General features: G+C 47.4%; 2 protein-coding genes across 3 annotated transcripts; both read right to left on the minus strand.

Annotated features, from left to right (window-relative positions):
- Positions 1–286: 286 nt before the first annotated feature.
- LOC119942666 (hydroxycarboxylic acid receptor 2-like) lies at positions 287–6,040 on the minus strand. 2 transcript variants are annotated; one of them, XM_038763553.1, is made up of 2 exons: positions 6,019–6,040; positions 287–1,386 (listed from the first exon to the last, which is right to left on the minus strand). In XM_038763553.1, exons 1-2 carry the CDS (start codon positions 6,038–6,040, stop codon positions 305–307), a joined length of 1,104 nt encoding a protein of 367 aa, XP_038619481.1. In that variant the 3' UTR covers positions 287–304. The 2 variants fall into 2 exon arrangements, with proteins under 2 accessions (XP_038619481.1, XP_038619482.1); XM_038763554.1 differs by lacking the exon at positions 6,019–6,040 and having other exon boundaries at positions 287–1,468.
- Positions 6,041–15,554: 9,514 nt separating this feature from the next.
- Positions 15,555–16,742, minus strand: HCAR1 (hydroxycarboxylic acid receptor 1). Its single transcript, XM_038762737.1, has one exon. The coding sequence runs from the start codon at positions 16,641–16,643 to the stop codon at positions 15,555–15,557; it is 1,089 nt and encodes a 362-aa protein (XP_038618665.1). The 5' UTR covers positions 16,644–16,742.
- Positions 16,743–19,806: the final 3,064 nt, after the last annotated feature.

Genomic DNA, 19,806 nt, shown 5'->3' on the forward strand with positions numbered 1-19,806 from the left:
TGACCCGGATCTCTCAGCCTGCAGCACGAAGCATTTCTGCTCACTCTACCAACGCATCGGGAAGATTTGCCACCTTTAAGACGGAGAAATCCAGGGCCTTGGGAAACCGAGAGGAGCCGCCGCCTCGGGTGGCAAGTGTCCGTACCGTTGGTGGTATTCCAGTTCCTTGGATCTAAAGGCATCAAGTGACTTCAGACCGAGTTCCCCCCCTCCCCACCCCTGGGGGCTGCCCTGGGCCCCGCGAAGACCCCAGTCCAGAGATCTCTGTTCTCCAAGCCTCCTCCTCCGTCGGACGCTAGCTGCATCAAGGGGACGTAGGCGGCACATGGAAAGCGTTCCGCGTCCTCTCCGGGTTGGTGAGTAATACATCCGGGAGGCTCTGCAGCCGGTTGCTACTGACCGGAGAGGTCAGGGACAAGTCCCCCGTGGGCTCCGCACTAGTGCTGCGGTTGTTGTCGGACTCTCCCTTTGGCTGCGACATGAGCCGGCAGGTGATGAGCTTGGTGAAGAGGTTCGGGAAAGAGGGACTGGAGAAGTAGTACACCAGAGGATCCAGCATGCTGTTCATGTAGGTGAAGCTGAGGGTGATATAGAAGGCCAGGTCGGCCGAGCGAAAGACCTCGCAGTCGTGGACGCCCCGGGTATGGAGGAGCCAGAAGATGTGGATCCGCACGGCCACGCTGGGCATGAAGCAGATGACGAACACGATGGCCACCACGGTGATGAACCGGATGGCCCGCTTGATCTTGACCTGCTTGTCCAGCTGCCTTTGCCGCAGGCTCCAGACGATGCTGCTCGAACAGAACAGGATGATGCCCAGGGGCAGGAAGAACTCCAGGAGGAACATGGCATCGTGCCAGCGGAAAGTGGGGCAGATGGCGAAGCTGCTGCAGAAGCGGGAGTTGCCCAAGTGCTCCAGGTGGGAAGTGAAGAGGAGGTGCGAGGTGAGCCCGATGGTCACGCCCCACAGGAGGCCGGTGATGACGGCGGCAGTCCGGTTCGATATCTTGTTCAGGGGGTGGTGAGGGTAGACCACCCGGAAATACCGGTCCACGGCCACCACCGTGAGGAAGATGATGCTGCCCTGCCTGTTCATAGCCAGCATGAAGAGCATCAGGCGGCAGGGGATGTCCCCGAACGTCCAGTCCCACTTCCTCACGTAGTTGTCGGTCAAGAACGGGAGGCAGAAGATCAGAAGGAAATCGGCGATCGCCAGGTTGAACAGAAAGATCCGACTGGATTTCCAGGATTTCAGGTAGAAGCAGAAGGCCCACAGAGCCAGTCCGTTGCCGAGGGTTCCGAACACAAACTCCAGGCCCAGCACGGGGGGCAGTACTTGGGCGATGAACTTGTCTCGGAAAACGCAGCAGGTCTTGTTGTTCATGGCTACGGAATGACGGGCTCGGGCGGTCCTGACCAGAAGAGCCTCCTGAATACAACTGGTGAGGCAGAGCTACTGCCTTGGCTAGTGAACGCTCAAGGAAAGAGGAGAGCGTGTGTGTGTGTGTGTGTGTGTTGTGTGTGTGCGCGCGCAGGGGTGCACGCCTTTATGTTATGTGCGGAGTGTTGAAATAGGTGACTGAATGGTTACCAGGAAGCTGTGAAATAGCTTAAACAAATTTAGCAGCTGTTTGCGTAAACACCCCCCCCCCCCCAACCAAAAAAAAATCCCTTGGGTCAAAAAAGAACTTTTTGAGAGGCACAACGTTTTAGCCGAATGAGTAGGATAAGGATAAAATGTAGCAAACGTAATCAGGCAGAGTGCCATTTGAAAGAGAAAGACATTCCATCGAGAGGGGTGGGTGCGTAGGTCTGCAGAGGAAAGGCTCCCGGCAAAATCTCATAAATGCTTGGTGGGTGTGCTTATTTAACAAAAAAAAAATGTTTGACAGTCAGTACGGTCTTCAGACACTTTCAGAGGCGTTTCCCATGATTTCCTTCAGGATTGTTCTAAAAGCCTTTGAAAATATTGCCGGTTCCTTTTCAGGGCCAAGTGTCTCGACATTCTGAGCATTATTTGAAATTTCTCAGCTTCGGGTTCTGCAACTGCAGACTGTTTGGAAAATCTGAATTTATAGAAAGGACTCTTTTCTTTTGGTCTTGGCTCTGGTTTGATTTTCTAGGAATAGTTTCCAGGGGCAAATTCATTCATTCAATCGTATTTCTTGAGCACTTACTGTGTGCACAGCACTGTACTAAGCGCTTGGGAAGTACAAGTTGGCAACATATAGAGACAGTCCTTACCCAACAACGGGCTCACAGTCTAGAAGAATGAAACAAACATTTTTCTTCTCACTGATTTTGGACTTCTGGGTTTACTGAAGTAATCATTAACAGTTACTTTCAGGGAAACAAAATGTTTGGGATTAGGAACATAGATTTGGTGAAATTTATACCGATGAAGGGTGTGATGTATGTTTTGTTAAACTTTTCTACACAACTGCCCTGTTTTCTCATTTCCCTATTACCTTTTCCTGTCAGTTGCTATAGACGAAAGAAGTTAACCTTATTTGAACTCCTTTCCATGAAGAAGAGTGAATATTTTTCTCATGATGTCTCCCAGCTCGAGGAACTAACTTTTCAGTGATTTTTTTTCTCTCTCAGTTTCTCCATGGTGCTGTTCTCCTCCCTGAGAGAATTCAACAGACTTTCCAACTGACGTTCAAGAGAGAGTTTGTTTAATAATTGAGGCTCTCCATTCTTGGGTTAAACTATAGAGTGGAACAGCTCTGAATTTCATTAGGTTTTTCGGCTGTTCTTAGTGGATCTTAGACATGTCTTGTCTTGCTAGTGTCCCTTCTTCACTCCATCACCAAACCAGGTATTACTGTATGTAGAAATTTCCATGATGAATCATTAAAGGCAACTCTGTGAGGCTAAAAATGTTCCTAGCGGAAGTAACACTTGCAAGAAGCTGAGTTTAATCGGATCAATTGTACTGAAGAATGGGCGCAAGAAAAACTTAAAATATTCCAGGTGTTCTTATTGTCGCTTTCACTTGCTTAGTAACCATTTGGATTTGATCATCATCATCAATCGTATTTATTGAGCACTTACTGTGTGCAGAGCTCTGTACTAAGCGCTTGAGAAGTACAAATTGGCAACATATTTGATATTTTAAAGCACTGTAGTAAATGACTGAGAAAGTATGGTAGAATTATTAGACATGATAACTGACTCAAGGATCCTAAGGTGAAGCGGAGGAGGCAGATACTAAAACAAGTTATTGATAAGAGGGAGTAATACGGAGTAAAGATCAGTAAGGTCACATGAGCCTCAAGAAGGTGTGAGGAATAATAACTGTGGTATTTGCTAAGCATTGACTATGTGCCAAGCACTGGGGTAGATGCAAGACAATTAGGTAAGAATAATAATGCTAGCATTTATTAAGCGCTTACTATGTGCAAAGCACTGTTCTAAGCGCTGCGGAGGTTACAAGGTGATCAGGTTGTCCCCCAGGGGGCTCACAGTCTTCATCCCCATTTTACAGATGAGGCAACAGAGGCCCAGAGAAGTGAAGTGACTTGCCCAAAGTCACACAGCTTTTGAACCCATAACCTCTGACTCCAAAGCCCGTGCTCTTTCCACTGAGCCACGCTGCTTCTCTGTAAGAGACAAGTAGGCAAGAGACAGTCCCTGTTCCACATGGGCCTCACAGTCCAAGTAGAAGAGTGAACAGGTTGGGAATCCCCACTTTAAAAATGAGAAAACTGAGGCACAGAGAAGCCAAGTGATTTGCCTGAAGTAACCCAGCAGGCCAGTGGTAGGGGTGTGATTAGAACCCAGGTCCTCTGACTCCCAGGCTGTGCCCTTTCCACTAGGCCACACTGCTCCTCAAGTGCCCAACTGCTTAGGTGAAGAGGAAGGGCTGAAGAGGCAATAGAAGGGAAATAGGTTGGGGATCTGAGAAATCATTAGGGGAAGGTCTCCTGGAGATGTGATTTCAAAAGGGTGTTGAAGGTGGGGAGAGCAATCAATCAATCAATCGTATTTATTGAGCGCTTACTGTGTGCAGAGCACTGTACTAAGCGCTTGGGAAGTACAATTTGACAACATATAGAGACGGTCCCTACCCAACAGTGGGCTCACAGAGGGTCTGTCTACCGGATGTAAACTCCAATAAGCTCCCCCTTCTAGACTGTGAGCCCACTGTTGGGGAGGGACCGTCTCTATATGTTGCCGACTCGTATTTCCCAAGCGCTTAGTACAGTGCTCTGCACACAGTAAGCGCTCAATAAATACGATTGAATGAATGAATAAATGTAAAGGAAGTTTCAGGCAGGTGGGATGGTTTGCACAAGACCACATTGACAGGAGGTTAGAAAGAGGCAGAGTGAATCAGCTGACTAGAGGACCGAAGCATGAGAGCTGGGTGGTAATAATAATAATAATAATGGTGGTATTTGTTAAGCGCTTCCTATGTGCAAAGCACTGTTCGTGAGAAGCAGTGTGGCTCAGTGGAAAGAACACGGGCTTTGGAGTCAGAGGTCACGGGTTCAAATTCCGGCTCCGCCAATTATCAGCTGTGTGACTTTGGGCAAGTCACTTCACTTCTCTGTGCCTCAGTGATCTCATCTGTAAAATAGGGTTTAAGACTGTGAGCCCCCCGTGGGACAACCTGATCACCTTGTAACCTCCCCAGCACTTAGAATGGTGCTTTGCACATAGTAAGTGTTTAATAAATGCCATCATTATTATTATTAGTGGGAGAAGAGTGTGGATAAGTAAGAGGCAGAGCTGGTTGAATGCCTAAAATTCAGAGGTGAAGGAGGTTCTGTTTGATATGGCGAGGAATGGGCAGCCATGGGAGGTTTTTGCAGAGTGAGTCGACGGACGATCCCAGAACAAAGCTTTAGGACAACGATCCGGGCAGCAGAGTGAAGTATAAAGTGGAGAGAGTGGCGATGGTGAGATCTCCTGGAGAGATTGTCGCAGGAGTCGAGGTGGGATATGACAAGAGCTTGGACCAGCGTGGTGACGGTTTGGATGGAGAGGAAGGGGTAGATTCTTGGAAGTGGTGTCAAGGAGGAAACTACAGGTTTGGCCGCGGTCTGAATATAGGGGCTGAGTGAGAAGGAGCCGCCAAGGACAAAGTCAAAGCTACAGTCTTGAGATGGGGAGGATAGTGCCTATATTTACCTTAAACAGAACATTAAATTATTTATTTGAACATGTCTTGTCATCTGCATGCTTAGAGTGCATCTGAACAAGCTTCGTACATGGCCTAGCAAAGCAGTACATCATCATCATCATCAATCGTATTTATTGAGTGCTTACTGTGTGCAGAGCACTGGACTAAGCGCTTGGGAAGTACAAGTTGGCAACATATAGAGACAGTCCCTACCCAACAGTGGGCTCACAGTCTAAAGGAATAATAATGGCATTTGTTAAGCGCTTACTATGTGCAAAGCACTGTTCTAAGCGCTGGGGGGGGGATACAAGGTGATCAGGTTGTCCCACGTGGGGCTCACAATCTTAATCCCCATTTTACAGATGAGGTAACTGAGGCTCCAAGAAGTTAAGTGATTTGCCCAAGGTCACACAGCAGACATTTGGCAGAGGCGGGATTCGAACCCGTGACCTCTGACTCCAAAGCCCGTGCTCTTTCCACTGAGCCACAAGTGGTTGGTGCCTTCCAGTGACTTATGCTCTACGAAGACAGTACCACCGACATACATTTTCTCTACAGAACCTCATGGTTGATAGCAGAAGTTGTCAACGGGAGTCTGCAAAGCCCTCAGAGTTGTAGACTTCAAAACTGTAAGAAATATAACTATTATGGCAGCCAATGCGGACAAATAATGTGAGCTCGTTGTGGGCGGGGAATGTGTCTGTTTGTTGTCGTATTGTACTCCCCCAAGTTCACGCGTTCATTCAATCGTATTTATTGAGCGCTTACGGTGTGCAGAGCTCTGCACACCGTAAGTGCTCAATAAATACAATTGAATGAACGAATAAATAATGACAAATAATGACAGTGTCTTACTTAATGCTCCAGGCACTGAAAAGCAGAGTGGCCTGATGGAAAGGGCACAGGCATGGGAGTCGGAGGATCTGGGTTCTAAATCCAGGTCTACCACTCGTCTGCTCTGTGACCTTGGACAAATGACTTACCCTCTCTGTGCCCCAGTTTCCTTGTCGGTTAAATGGGGATCCAGTACTCCGGATAACCGCACTGAAAGGAAGTGTGACTTAAACTGACTGGGATTCTGGTCATCTTTGGCAGGATGAGGCATGGTCACTGTGGGTGGGGCCAGAAGTAGAAGGAAGGATGAGTTGAGAGGGGGAAATAGAGAGGGAAGAGACAGAGAGAATTCACTTTTCTCGCTGCGCTGCCAGTCAGACGGCAGCATCCCCCAAAACACTCCCCAGGACAGACCGGCTCATAGCCTAGTGGATAGAACGTGGGCCTGAGAATCGGTCACGGATTCTAATCCCACTTCTGCCACTTGTCTGCTGTGTGACTTTGGGCAAGTCACTTCACTTCTCTGTGCCTCAGTTCCCTTATCGGTAAAATGGGGATTAAGACTCTGAGCCCAATGCGGGACATGGGCTGTATCCAATCTGATGACCTTGTATCTACTCCGGCGCTTAGAACAGTGCTTGGCACGTAGTAAGCGCTTAACAAATACCCTAAGTATTATTATTATCATTCTGTGGCCCCGGAAGCTCCCATTTACGGGAGTAGGATGTGCCAGTTCAGCAGCCAGAGTGGAAGTTGGGAACCCATCTCACTCCACGCTGTGGTACCATGGTCTGACCATGGCTTTGGGGACCCCACCTCTATCTGGCTGAAAGCAGAATCCCAGTAGTTGGAAGTTTAGACCTTTCAGATGGCAAGAATCCTACCAAACTGTAATCTCCTTGAGGGCAGGGATAGTGTCTCCCCCACTTCAAAGCCTTATTGAAGCCTTCCCAGATTAAGCCCCCTCATTTCACCTTCTGCTTTGCCCTGACTTGCTCCCTTCGCTCTTCCCCGCTCCCAGCCCCACAGCACTTATGAACATATCGGTCATTTATTTATTTATATTAATGTCTGTCTCCCCACCTTCTAGACTGCAAGCTCGTTGTGGGCAGGGAATGTGTCTTTATTGTTGTAGTGCGCTCTCCCAGGTGCTTAGTACAGTGCTCTGCACACAGTAAGCAATCAGTAAATATGAGTGAATGAATGAGTTTCTACCAACTCTATTGTACAGTACTTTTCCAAGCTCTTAGTATAGGGCTCTGTACACAGTCAGGGGTCGATAAATACCACTGATGGTTTGACTGATTGGAGGAGGAGCCCTAAAAATCACGATTGTTAAGCGTATTGCGGGATGTCTGATGAAGAAACAGAGTGAGTTTGAGGTAACAAATCTAAGTTCTTCAATGTACTCCCTGCTACCCTGAACTTGGAAAAAACCCCAAGGTATTTCTAACCCCACCCACAGCCCAGGGTTAATATATTACCATTTGTTCCTGCAGAACAGACACTCACAGTAACTTTGAGTCATGAGAGAGGCCGTGTGAATCAGTAGGCTGAGCATGCGAGAGAGCTGGGTCCACGATTTTGCCTCAAGCTGCTGTTTAATTTCAAATAAGTCACTTCCCCTCCTGGAGTTTTGGAGGCACGGGGAGATTCTGCCCTTTGTTCTCTCATGCATGATATCTCCACAGAGTGGGATCAAATATCCTTGGAAAGTTGTCACACATCTTTAACCCCCTGACCGGACAAACTGGAAAAGTCACATCTTCCTGAGTAATAGACATAAGGTTGTTTCCTGCTTCTACCTTCATTAACTGTTAGTTGACTGGAAGCCCCACTCTACCCTGCTTTCAGAGAGAAAAGTTAGGGGGGGATTCTTGAGAAGTTTTAATGACCATTAATTACCATTTCCTGATAAGAAGGCTTTATGTCATGTTCTAGGGACTTATAAAAAAATGAACAAACTGAATTTTATGGTCATTTTTTTCCTAAGTCCCTAACCCTTGTATAGAGACTGTGCAGGTGAACGTCTCCAAATGTTGAAACTGTGAACATGGTACCGAAGTTAGGTCAGGATCTAATTTTCATCATGTTGGAATATGTGTAATAGTTCCTGCCCTCTCCCTTATGACACTAACAGGATAATTAGTGAGTGCTTGGGAAGTAAAAGTCGGCGGCATATAGAGACGGTCCCTCCCCAACAACGGGGTGACGGTGAGTAGACACTTGAAATATGGAGGTAACAAGGGTTCCGATGACTTCCATACGATCAGGGCGGGTGAATGGGAGTTGAAAAAACTTGAAGTCAAAATAAATGCCTTATCATCATCATCATCAATCGTATTTATTGAGCACTTACTATGTGCAGAGCACTGTACTTATATTGCGTATTTTAACGTTCTAATATATTTGTATATTATCCCTTCCCCACAGTACCTGTATATATGTATATATGTTTGTACATATTTATTACTCTATTTATTTTACTTGTACATATCTATTCTATTTATTTTATTTTGTTAATATGTTTGGTTTTGTTCTCCGTCTCCCCCTTCTAGACTGTGAGCCCACTGTTGGGTAGGGACCGTCTCTATGTGTTGCCAACTTGACTTCCCAAGCGCTTAGTCCAGTGCTCTGCACACAGTAAGCGCTCAATAAATATGATTGATTGATTGATTGATACAATAACTTCATCTATTATCAATATTTATTCATTTGAACTTTAAAGAGCATCTCAGGAAAGGATGATAATTTAAGGGGACCGAAAGCTGAAGAGTAGAATTTAGAGATTCTTGATTGGGTTTTATACTATTAATGAGCAATCAATGCTGAATTTGCATTTGCATTTGCCCAAGCCCACTGAGGGGTAATGTGGCTCGAAGAAGTAGTGTGGCCTCGTGCAAGGAACATGGGCATGGGAATTAGAAAACCTGGGTTCTAATCCCAGCTCCACCACTTGTCTGCTGTGTGATCTTGGGCAAGTCACTTAAATTGCCTGTGCCTCAGTTACCTCAACTGTAAAATGGGGATTAAGACTGTGAACACACTGTGGGACAGTGCTGTGTCCAACCAGATACGATTGAATGAATGAATGTACGTATTTATTACTCTATTTATTTACTTTATTTGTACATATCTATTCTATTTATTTTATTTTGTTAATATGCTTTGTTTTGTTGTCTCTCTCCCCCTTCTAGACTGTGAGCCCGCTGTTGGGTAGGGACCGTCTCTAGATGTTGCCAACTTGGACTTCCCAAGCGCTTAGTACAGTGCTCTGCACACAGTAAGCGCTCAATAAATACGATTGAATGAAAGACTGAATGAATGAATGAATCTTGTATCTACCACAGTGCTTAGACCAGCACACTGCTCTGTGCCTCAGTTACCTCATCTGTAAAATAGGGATTAAGACTGTGAGCCCCAGGTGGGATGACCTGATTACCTTGTATCTACCCCAGCGCTTAGAACAGTGCTTGGCACGTAGTAAGTACTTAACAAATACCATCATCATCAACATTATTATTATTATTACAGTTCAGTGTAATCAATCAATCATATTTATTGAGCACTTACTGTGTGCAGAGAACTGCACTAAGCGCTTGGGAAGTACAAGTTGGCACCATATAGAGACAGTCCCTACCCAACAGTGGGCTCACAGTCTAAAAGACTGTCAGTGTAATATATTCTTGAGAAGCAGCATGGCTTAGTGGAAAGAGCAGGGACTTGGGAGTCAGAGGCTGTGGGTTCTAATCCCGTCTCCGCCGCTTCTCAGCTGTGTGACTTTGGGCGAGTCACTTAACTTCTCTGTGCCTCAGTTACCTCATCTGGAAAATGGGGATGAAGACTGTGAGCCCCACGTGGGGCAACTTGATTACCTTGTACCTACCCCAGCACTTAACAAATATCATCATTGTTATTCTTATTCACTCTGCTGCTCAGATTATCTTTCTACAGAAATGTTCAGGGCATGTCACCCCCCCCATCACAAAAATCTCCAGTGGTTTCCTATCGACCTCCATACCAAAAAAAACTCCTCACTGTTCCCTTCAAAACTCTCCTTTACCTTTCCCCTTCTTACCTCATCTCCCTTCTCTCCCTCTACATCCCAGCCTGCGCATTCCGCTTCTCTGCTGCTAACTTTCTCACTGTGCCTCAATCAATCAATCAATCAATCGTATTTATTGAGCGCTTACTATGTGCAGAGCACTGTACTAAGCGCTTGGGAAGTACAAATTGGCAACACATAGAGACAGTCCCTACCCAACAGTGGGCTCACAGTCTAAAAGGGGGAGACAGAGAACAGAACCAAACATACCAACAAAATAAAATAAATAGGATAGAAATGTACAAGTAAAATAAATAAATAAATAGAGTAATAAATATGTACAACCATATATACATATATACAGGTGCTGTGGGGAAGGGAAGGAGGTAAGATGGGGGGATGGAGAGGGGGACGAGGGGGAGAGGAGGGAAGGGGCTCAGTCTGGGAAGGCCTCCTGGAGGAGGTGAGCTCTCAGCAGGGCCTTGAAGGGAGGAAGAGAGCTAGCTTGGCGGAGGGGGAGCTAGCTTGGCGGAGGGGGAATCTCGGAGGGGGAATCTCGATCTCTCCTGTTCCACTGTCGACCCCTGGCTCACTTTGGCCAGGACTATCCTCCCTCCTCAAATCCACCAAAAGCCCTACTGAAGGCTCACCTCCTCCAAGAGGCCTTCCCAGACTAAGACCCCCTTTTCCTTAGCTCCCCCTCCCTTCTGCGTCACCTCGACTCACTCCCTCTGCTCTTCCCCCCTTCTCCCCACCCCACAGCACTTACGCATCTATGTACATATCTATAATTCTATTTATTTATATTTTTATTTATATATCTTCTAGACTGTGAGCCCACTGTTGGGTAGGAACAGTCTCTATATGTTGCCAACTTGTACTTCCCAAGCGCTTAGTACAGTGCTCTGCACACAGTAAGCACTCAATAATTACAATTAATAATAATAATGATGGTATTTATTAAGTGCTTACTATGTGCAAAGCACTGTTCTAAGCACTGGGGAGGTTACAAGGTGATCAGTTTGTCCCACAGGGGGCTCACAGTCTTAATCCCCACTTTACAGATGAGGTAACTGAGGCACAGAGAAGTTAAGTGACTTGCCCAAAGTCACACAGATGACAATTGGCGAAGCTGGGATTCGAACCCCAGACCTCTGACTCCAAAGCCCGTGCTCTTTCCACTGAGCCATGCTTCTTCTCTACAATTGATTGATGTCTGTTTACGTATTTTGAGGTGCATCTATCTAAAATTCTGTTTATATTGAGTCCTGTTTACTTGTTTTGATGTCTGTCTCCCCCTTCTAGACTGTAAGCCCGTTGTGGGCAGGGATTGTCTCTATTGCTGAATTATACTTTCCAAGTGCTTACTACAGTGCTCTGCACACAGCAGGCGCTCAATAAATATGATTGAATGAATGAATACAGTGGCTGGCACATAGTAAGTGCTTAACAAATACCATTAAAAAAAGGGGGTCGTGGCAAGGTTTTAGAAATACATGGGTCCCGAATTCCAGTTCTGTTTCTGCCTTAATCTTCCTGTGTGGCCTCGGATGACTCACGGAAAGGCAGCATTGGCCTAGTAGGAAGAGCGTACATCTGGGAGTCAGGACACCTGGGTTCTAACCTTGGCTCTGCCACTCTATGACCTGCTGAATGACCTTGGGCCAGTGGTCTAACCTCTCTGTGCCCAATTTCCTCTATCATCTGTGAGATGGGAAGAGTCAATCAACCGATGGTATTTGTCTAGCACTTCTGATGTGCCAATAACTGTACTAAGTCCTTGGGAGCATCCAATGTACCAGAGTTGGTACACATGCTCCCTTCCCAAGAGGAGCTTCCAGTCTAGAGGAGGGGTGCTTGTTCATCATCATCAATCGTATTTATTGAGCGCTTACTGTGTGCAGAGCACTGTACTAAGCGCTTGGGAAGTACAAGTCGGCAACATGAGGTTGTTCTCTCAACCTCTTAGATTGGGAACCCCGTGAGGGAGGACAGAGACTGAGTTTTCCCTGGTTATCTTGTATCAAACCCAGTGCTTAGCCCATAGTAAGCATTTAATAATTGTCATTATTATTATCCCCTCACTATGTGTTTCAGTTTCCCCACCTGTAAAACCAAGACATCAGTGCCAGGCATATGGGAGGATGAAAGAATAAAAAAATAGCAATGCCTTCAGCAGACGTAAAATGTCCTGGGAATGAGCTCCTACTGTGAGCCCACTGTTGGGTAGGGACTGTCTCTATATGTTGCCAATTTGTACTTCCCAAGCGCTTAGTACAGTGCTCTGCACACAGTAAGCGCTCAATAAATACGATTGATTGATTGATTCCCAGATTGAGCCCCCTTTTTCCTCTCCTCCTCCCCATCCCCCCCGCCCTACCTCCTTCCCCTCCCCACAGCACCTGTATATATGTTTGCACAGATTTATTACTCCATTTATTTTACTTGTCCATATTTACTATTCTATTTATTTTGTTAATGATGTGCATCCAGCTTTAATTCTATTTGTCCTGATGCCTTGACACCTGTCCACATGTTTTGTTTTGCTGTCTGTCTCCCCTCTTCTCGACTGTGAGCCCGTTGTTGGGTAGGGACCGTCTCTGTATGTCGCCAACCTGTACTTCCCAAGCGCTTAGTCCAGTGCTCTGCATCCAGTAAGCGCTCAATAAATACGACTGTACGAATGAATGTCGAGAAATAGCAAGCAGTGAGGTTGGGTTAACCTCTCTCCTGGTTTCTGGTTTGCGGATCAACTGAAGAATGGAGCTAAAGTTAACTTGGAATCTTCTCCTTCCTCCCGGGAGTGAGCATGTGATGTAATTTCTTACACCAACGGTTCCCCAGATGTACACTCATCAATCCCCATCTCATTCTACTGACTGCCTCAGAGTAAGAAAAAAGACCCTTGTGCTGGAATGGACAAGGCCAGGCCATCTTTCACATGGAAGGGAGAGAGGGGATAGCGGAGGACTGAAACTTACCTCCTGGAACCTTAACATCCCTTCCCCACAGCACCTGTATATATGTATATATATTTGTACATATTTATTACTCTACTTATTTATTTATTTATTTATTTTACTTGTACATATCTATCCTATTTATTTTATTTTGTTAGTACGTTTGGTTTTGTTCTCTGTCTCCCCCTTTTAGACAGTGAGCCCACTGTTGGGTAGGGACTGTCTCTATATGTTGCCAATTTGTACTTCCCAAGCGCTTAGTACAGTGTTCTGCGCATAGTAAGCGCTCAATAAATACGATTGACTGATTGATTGATCAGCATCTTTTTATCCTTTTTCTAACTGATCCTTCCTATGCAAGCCACTCATTTTCCCCAGCTGTTCAATTACGGCATCAGGCTATGTGACGGAGCTGTTGGAAACAGAATCAATCCCTGAGAAGCAGCGTGGCTCAGTGGAAAGAGCACAGACTTTGGAGCCAGAGGTCACAGGTTCAAATCCCGACTCCGCCAATTGTCAGCTGTGTGACTTTGGGCAAGTCGCTTCACTTCTCTGGGCCTCAGTTACCTCAATCTGGAAAATGGGGATTAAGACTGTGAGCCCCCCGTGGGACAACCTAATCACCTTGTAACCTCATCAGCGCTTAGAACAGAGCTTTGCACATAGTAAGCGCTTAATAAATGCCATTATTATTATTATTATGATCAATCAGTGGTATTTACTGAGTGCTCGCTCTGTGCAGAGCACTGTTCTAAGCACTTAGAAGAGTACAACAGAATTAGCGGAAATGTTCCCTGCCCAAAATGAGCTTACAGTCTAGGGGAGGGAGACAGACATTAATATGAATAAATAGGTAATTTCTAATAAATCATTTAAAGATATGCATAATGGAATGGAAATGGAAATAATATTCATAATAATTATGGTATTTGTTAAGCGCTTACTCTGTGCCAGGCACTGCTCTAAGCGCTGGGGTAGATACAGGCAAATCGGTTTGGATGCCGTCCCCGTCCCACGTGGGGGCTCACAGTCTCAATCCCCATTTTACAGATGAGGTAACTGAGCCGCAGAGAAGTAAAGTGACTTGTCCAAGGTCACGCAGCAGACAAGTGGGGGATCTGGGATTAGAACCCATGACCTTCTGACTCCGAGGCCCAAGCTCTATCCCCAACAACACGCTGCTTCTGGAATGGTTGAACGGACCTCTGGGCTTTAGTCAATAAATCAATATTGATTAGTCAATACATATAGCTGAGTGATTGGCTAACTGAGCTGCCCTTTGTGATCCTCCATGACCTTCGGGGGAGTTTATTGCATCTATCCCGCCCCTCTTCTCAGCTGCAGCTCCTGCCCTGGGAAGAAAAACAGCCCTGGCAATGTCAAGGAAGGGAAGATGGCTCTGAAGCAGGCGGGCCAGGGGAAAACTTGGATTTGGGGCCCACTGTAACCCGTTAGCCCAACTCGCTCCATGGCTTTATTCCAGCCTTGTCTGAAAGTGTCAGGCTCCATAGCGCTTGCAAGTATGCAATACTTGACTCATTCTTCCCAAGACCTCTGAGTGATCACAACAAAGTCCCAGAAACTCGAGAGTAATGAATTCCAATCTTGGCTCTGCTTCACTGCTGTTTTAGGACCTTAGCCTTCCTTTCAACACGCAGTTCTGGAACCCGCAAGCTGCTCTACCTCTGAGGGTCAAATTTTTTTCCACCAGATCAAAGCGTTTATCTTGGACTTGGCAAATTCTAAGAGGTCAGTCACTTTCTTTCACGCCCTCAGCCCTCATGCGAAGCTGGGCAGGGACACTAGGCTGAGACAATAGGGGCAGGTTCAAAATCAGTTCACCATCATCCTTCGGCATCTGCTGTAAATTGCAGAGTTGCAGAAATCCCCCCTGCTGAATGTGTGCTCAACGAGACTGCTTTTCTTTCTTTCTGGCTCCCGCCCTAGAATTTGGGAGGACGACAAAGACGCAGAGCAGCCCAGATGGTTCTTCGATCGATCGTATTTCATTCATTCATTCAATCATATTTATTGAGCACTTACTGTGTGCAGAGCATTGTACTAAGCGCTTGGAAAGTACAATTCGGCAACAGATAGAGACGGTCCCTACCCAACAATGAGCTCGTGGTCTAGAAGTATTTATTGAGCTCTTACTGTGTGCACAGCACTGTACCGAGCTCATGGGAGAGTACAGTAGAATTAGTAGACGGGATCCCTGACCATCTTAGTGGGAGTGACGGCCCCTAAAGTAAATTACAAATAGGAGGAAGTAGTAGAGGGATATGTACATCAGTGCTGAAGTGGGAAGAAAGTTGTGGCGTGGGACTTAGGAGATGTAAAGTGTGGAATTTGCAAAACTTTTCAAAAACACACAGACCCAGCCATCTTTCCCCCCAGCCGTCCTACCGACATGAACCTGGTGTTTGAACTAAAACATTTAAAGACAACCCACACTCACTTAGATCAGCCGGAATGGCACGGAGAGCCAATTAAATGAAACACATTGCCATTAGAAAGAGGAGGAGGATACGGAGGAGACCGAGCCTGCGGGGTGATAGTTGTTTTGGTGGTGACAGTGATGCTTTCAAACCCCACCACGGGCTGGAGATTGTTTGAGACCCTCCATCTGTCCTCTCATCTTTTTCGACCTGTGATGCTCTTCAGTCCCCCTGGGAGTGTCCTGGACGCCTCCCTCCAAACATCTGCAGTTCTCTCCACCGAGATTCAACTGTGGCATCCCTTTGATGCTCTGCGCCTTCAAGTCTCCTGGGGGCTTGGATCTGAGGCCTCCGATTTTGAGCTTTGTGTAGAATTTGGGAAACGAGGGACTGGAAAAATAATAGACCAGAGGATCCAGCATGCTGTTCATGTAGGTGAAGCTGAGGGTAACGTGGAGCGCCAAGTGGACCTCCTCATCGCAGGCGCTGAAGGGCACTGTCCAAAGAAAGTACAGCCTTGCCGACACGCTGGGCAAGTAACACGTGATGAAGACGACGGCCACCACCACTATGAACCGGGTAGCCTTTTTCATCCGGCTGTGCCGGGCCAGCCGGGTCCTCCGCCTCAGGCTCCAGACGATGTTGAGGGTGCAAAACAAGATGACACCGAGAGGCAGGAAGAATTCCAGCTGGAACATGATGTCGTGCCAGCCATTGGAGGACTCCATGATGAAGCTTTCGCACGACCTGGCGTTGGCCCGCTCGCACAGATGGGACTCCATCAGCAGGTACACCGTGACCGCGATGACCACGGCCCAGAGGGCGTAGGCGATGCCCGCCGCGGTCCTGGTGGAGATTGCGTTCAGGACGTGGTACGGGCGAACCACCCTGAAGTAGCGATCCACCGCCACGACTGTGAGAAAGACAGTGCTCCCCGCCCGGTTCATAGCTAGCATGAACAGCACCACGCTGCAGAAGATGTCCCCAAAGTTCCAGCTCCTGTTTCTCAGGTAGTAGTCGGTCCGGAAAGGGAGGCAGACCATGAGGAGGAAGTCGGCCACGGCCAGGTTGAATAAGTAGACGGTGCTCGGCTTCCAGGACTTCATGTGGAAGCAGAACCCGCACAGGGCGAGGCCGTTGCCCAGAGCTCCGAGCACGAAGGCCAGAATCAGCAAGGGGGGCATAACTCGGGCGATGGCGTTTCCTTGGATGGGGCAGCAGGATCCGTTGTGCATGGTCGGGAGAGAGCAAGCCAGCCGCTTTACCGAGCCTCCCTCCCCGTCTGGCAAGCGAACTGATGATTATCTGCGCCTCACCTCAGTGAGGCTGAGCATTGGCCGGCCTCCTGCCTTTCTGATTTCATCTCGCCGGGGTGCAGGTATCTCAAACGTACGCGGACTCCGCTGCACTGAAAATAGAAGCATTGGTTGGAAAACAAGAAAATCAGTGAAGGCCCCTCTCCCTCCCACCCCGACCCGACCCTTCCATCTTCTCCTCCGATTTCCAAGCGGGCGTTTTCTTCAGGAGAAAATCTCAAGTCTGTCAGGGTTAGGGTGAGGGCGGCCCCCATTTTCAAGGAAGTAGCCAGCCTTGGGAAATGGCCAACAGAACCTGAGAGCTCTGTGCCATGGAGTTCTGGAAAATTATTCTCTTTTCCCCCAAAAGACGCTCTGCAAAACCCCAGAATAACTGTCATTTCAGGCTTACCGTTTTTTTCTTCGCTTCGTTCTGGGCTGGATAGCACCAACAGCCTGAAAAGCATTAAAGTCTATTTGTCCTACCTCCTGGTGGAGAAATACAAATATTTCTCAGCCTTGTTCTCTGCCTTTGCCTTTGGGTTCCTCCCCCTGACCTCTGACTGACTGAGGAGACCTCTCTTCTGGCCCCCAGGGAGCCAGAATGGCAATGCTGAGGAAGAGCGAGAGGAGGGGCCCCTCTCCAGCCGCCATTCCTCACATTCAAAATGTACCAAAAGAGAATGGGAAAACCCTGTGAAGAGCTTTAGAAAGTCGGTTTCTGGGCCTGAAAAGGCTCTGGAAAGCATTCATCCCATGCCTGCCCACAGCCTAAGTAGGAGTGAGAACAGGCAACGAGTCCCCATTTTACAGATGAGGAAACGGAGGCATAGAGGAGTTAAGTGACCCCACAGGCAACTGTCAGAGCCAGGATTAGAGCCCACGTCCTCTGATTCCAAGTCTCTTGCCCTTTCCACTAGACAACACTCTTTCCTACTCAGGGCTCGGCCCTGCTGTCGGTAATAGTAGGCTCACTAAGTGAGCCTGCGCTTGGGAGTCAGAGGTCGTGGGTTCTCATTCCGCTTCTGCCACTTGTCAGCTGTGTGACTATGGGCAAGTCACTTAACTTCTCTGGGTCTCAGTTCCCTCATCTTTTGTTGTCTGCCTCCCCTCGTGGGTTCTCATTCTGCTTCTGCCACTTGTCAGCTGTGTGACTTTGGGCAAGTCACAACTTCTTTGGGTCTCAATTCCCTCATCTTTTGTTGTCTCTCTCCCCTCATGGGTTCTCATTCCGCTTCTGCCTCTTGTCAGCTGTGTGACTTTGGGCAAGTCACTTAACTTCTCTGGGTCTCAGTTCCCTCATCTTTTGTTGTCTGCCTCCCCTCATGGGTTCTCATTCCGCTTCTGCCTCTTGTCAGCTGTGTGACTTTGGGCAAGTCACTTAACTTCTCTGGGGCTCAGTTCCCTCATCTTTTGGTGTCTGCCTCCCCTCATGGGTTCTCATTCCGCTTCTGCCTCTTGTCAGCTGTGTGACTTTGGGCAAGTCACTTAACTTCTCTGGGGCTCAGTTCCCTCATCTTTTGTTGTCTGCCTCCCCTCATGGGTTCTCATTCCGCTTCTGCCTCTTGTCAGCTGTGTGACTTTGGGCAAGTCACTTAACTTCTCTGGGGCTCAGTTCCCTCATCTTTTGTTGTCTGCCTCCCCGCATGGGTTCTCATTCCGCTTCTGCCTCTTGTCAGCTGTGTGACTTTGGGCAAGTCACTTAACTTCTCTGGGTCTCAGTTCCCTCATCTTTTGTTGTCTGTCTCCCCTCATGGGTTCTCATTCTGCTTCTGCCACTTGTCAGCTGTGTGACTTTGGGCAAGTCACTTAACTTCTCTGGGTCTCAGTTCCCTCATCTTTTGTTGTCTGTCTCCCCTCATGGATTCTCATTCCGCTTCTGCCACTCGTCAGCTGTGTGACTTTGGGCAAGTCACTTAACTTCTCTGGGTCTCAGTTCCCTCATCTTTTGTTGTCTGTCTCCCCTCATGGGTTCTCATTCTGCTTCTGCCACTTGTCAGCTGTGTGACTTTGGGCAAGTCACTTAACTTCTCTGGGGCTCAGTTCCCTCATCTTTTGTTGTCTGCCTCCCCTCATGGGTTCTCATTCCGCTTCTGCCACTCGTCAGCTGTGTGACTTTGGGCAAGTCACTTAACTTCTCTGGGGCTCAGTTCCCTCATCTTTTGTTGTCTGTCTCCCCCTTCTAGAATGTGAGCCCGTTTTTAGGAAGGGACTGTCTCTTATCTGTTGCCAAATTGTACTTTCAAAGCGCTTAGTACAGCACTCGGCACACAGTAAGCACTCAATAAATACGATTAAATGAATGAATGAAACGGGGATGAAGTCTGTGAGCCCTACTTGGGACACCCTGATTACTTTGTAGCTACCCCAGCGTTTAGAACAGTGCTTTTTTACATAGTAAGTGCTTAACAAATGCCATCATTATGAAAAGCAGCACAACTTAGTGGAAAGAGCCCGGTGTTGGGAGTCAGAGGTCGTGGGTTCTAATCCCAGCTCCGCCACTTGTCAGCTGTGTGACTTTGGGCAAGTCACTTAAGTTCTCCATGCCTCAGTTACCCCATCTGTAAAATGGGGATTAAGACTGTGAGTCCCACGTGGGACAGTATGATAACCTTGTATCTACCCCAGTGCTTAGAACAGTACTAGACACATAGTAAGCACTTAACAAATACGATAATTATTATTGTTATTAAAAGTAGAAGCAGTATCAGATGAAAAAAACACTGCTCTGGGAATTGGGAGACTTGGGTTCGAGTCCTGGTTCTGCCTGCAGATGGGTAAAGTGGGCAAAGACAACACATGCACTTCACAATGTGCCGCGTCCCTGGCTGCCTCTTCTCTCATGGTACTCCATGCCCAAGTGGAACACAGCATGGGCTCGGGAGTCAGAGGTCACGGGCTCAAATCCGGGCTCCGCCACTTGTCAGCTGGGTGACTTTGGGCAAGTCACTTCACTTCTCTGGGCCTCAGTTACCTCATCTGTAAAATGGGGGTGAAGACTGTGAGCCCCACGTGGGACAACCTGATCACCTTGTATAATCCCCAGAGCTTACAACTGTGTGTTGCACATAGTAAGCGCTTAACAAATGCCATTATTGTTATT

This window comes from Tachyglossus aculeatus, chromosome 21 (assembly GCF_015852505.1).
Source record: "Tachyglossus aculeatus isolate mTacAcu1 chromosome 21, mTacAcu1.pri, whole genome shotgun sequence".
Classification (NCBI taxonomy): domain Eukaryota; kingdom Metazoa; phylum Chordata; class Mammalia; order Monotremata; family Tachyglossidae; genus Tachyglossus; species Tachyglossus aculeatus.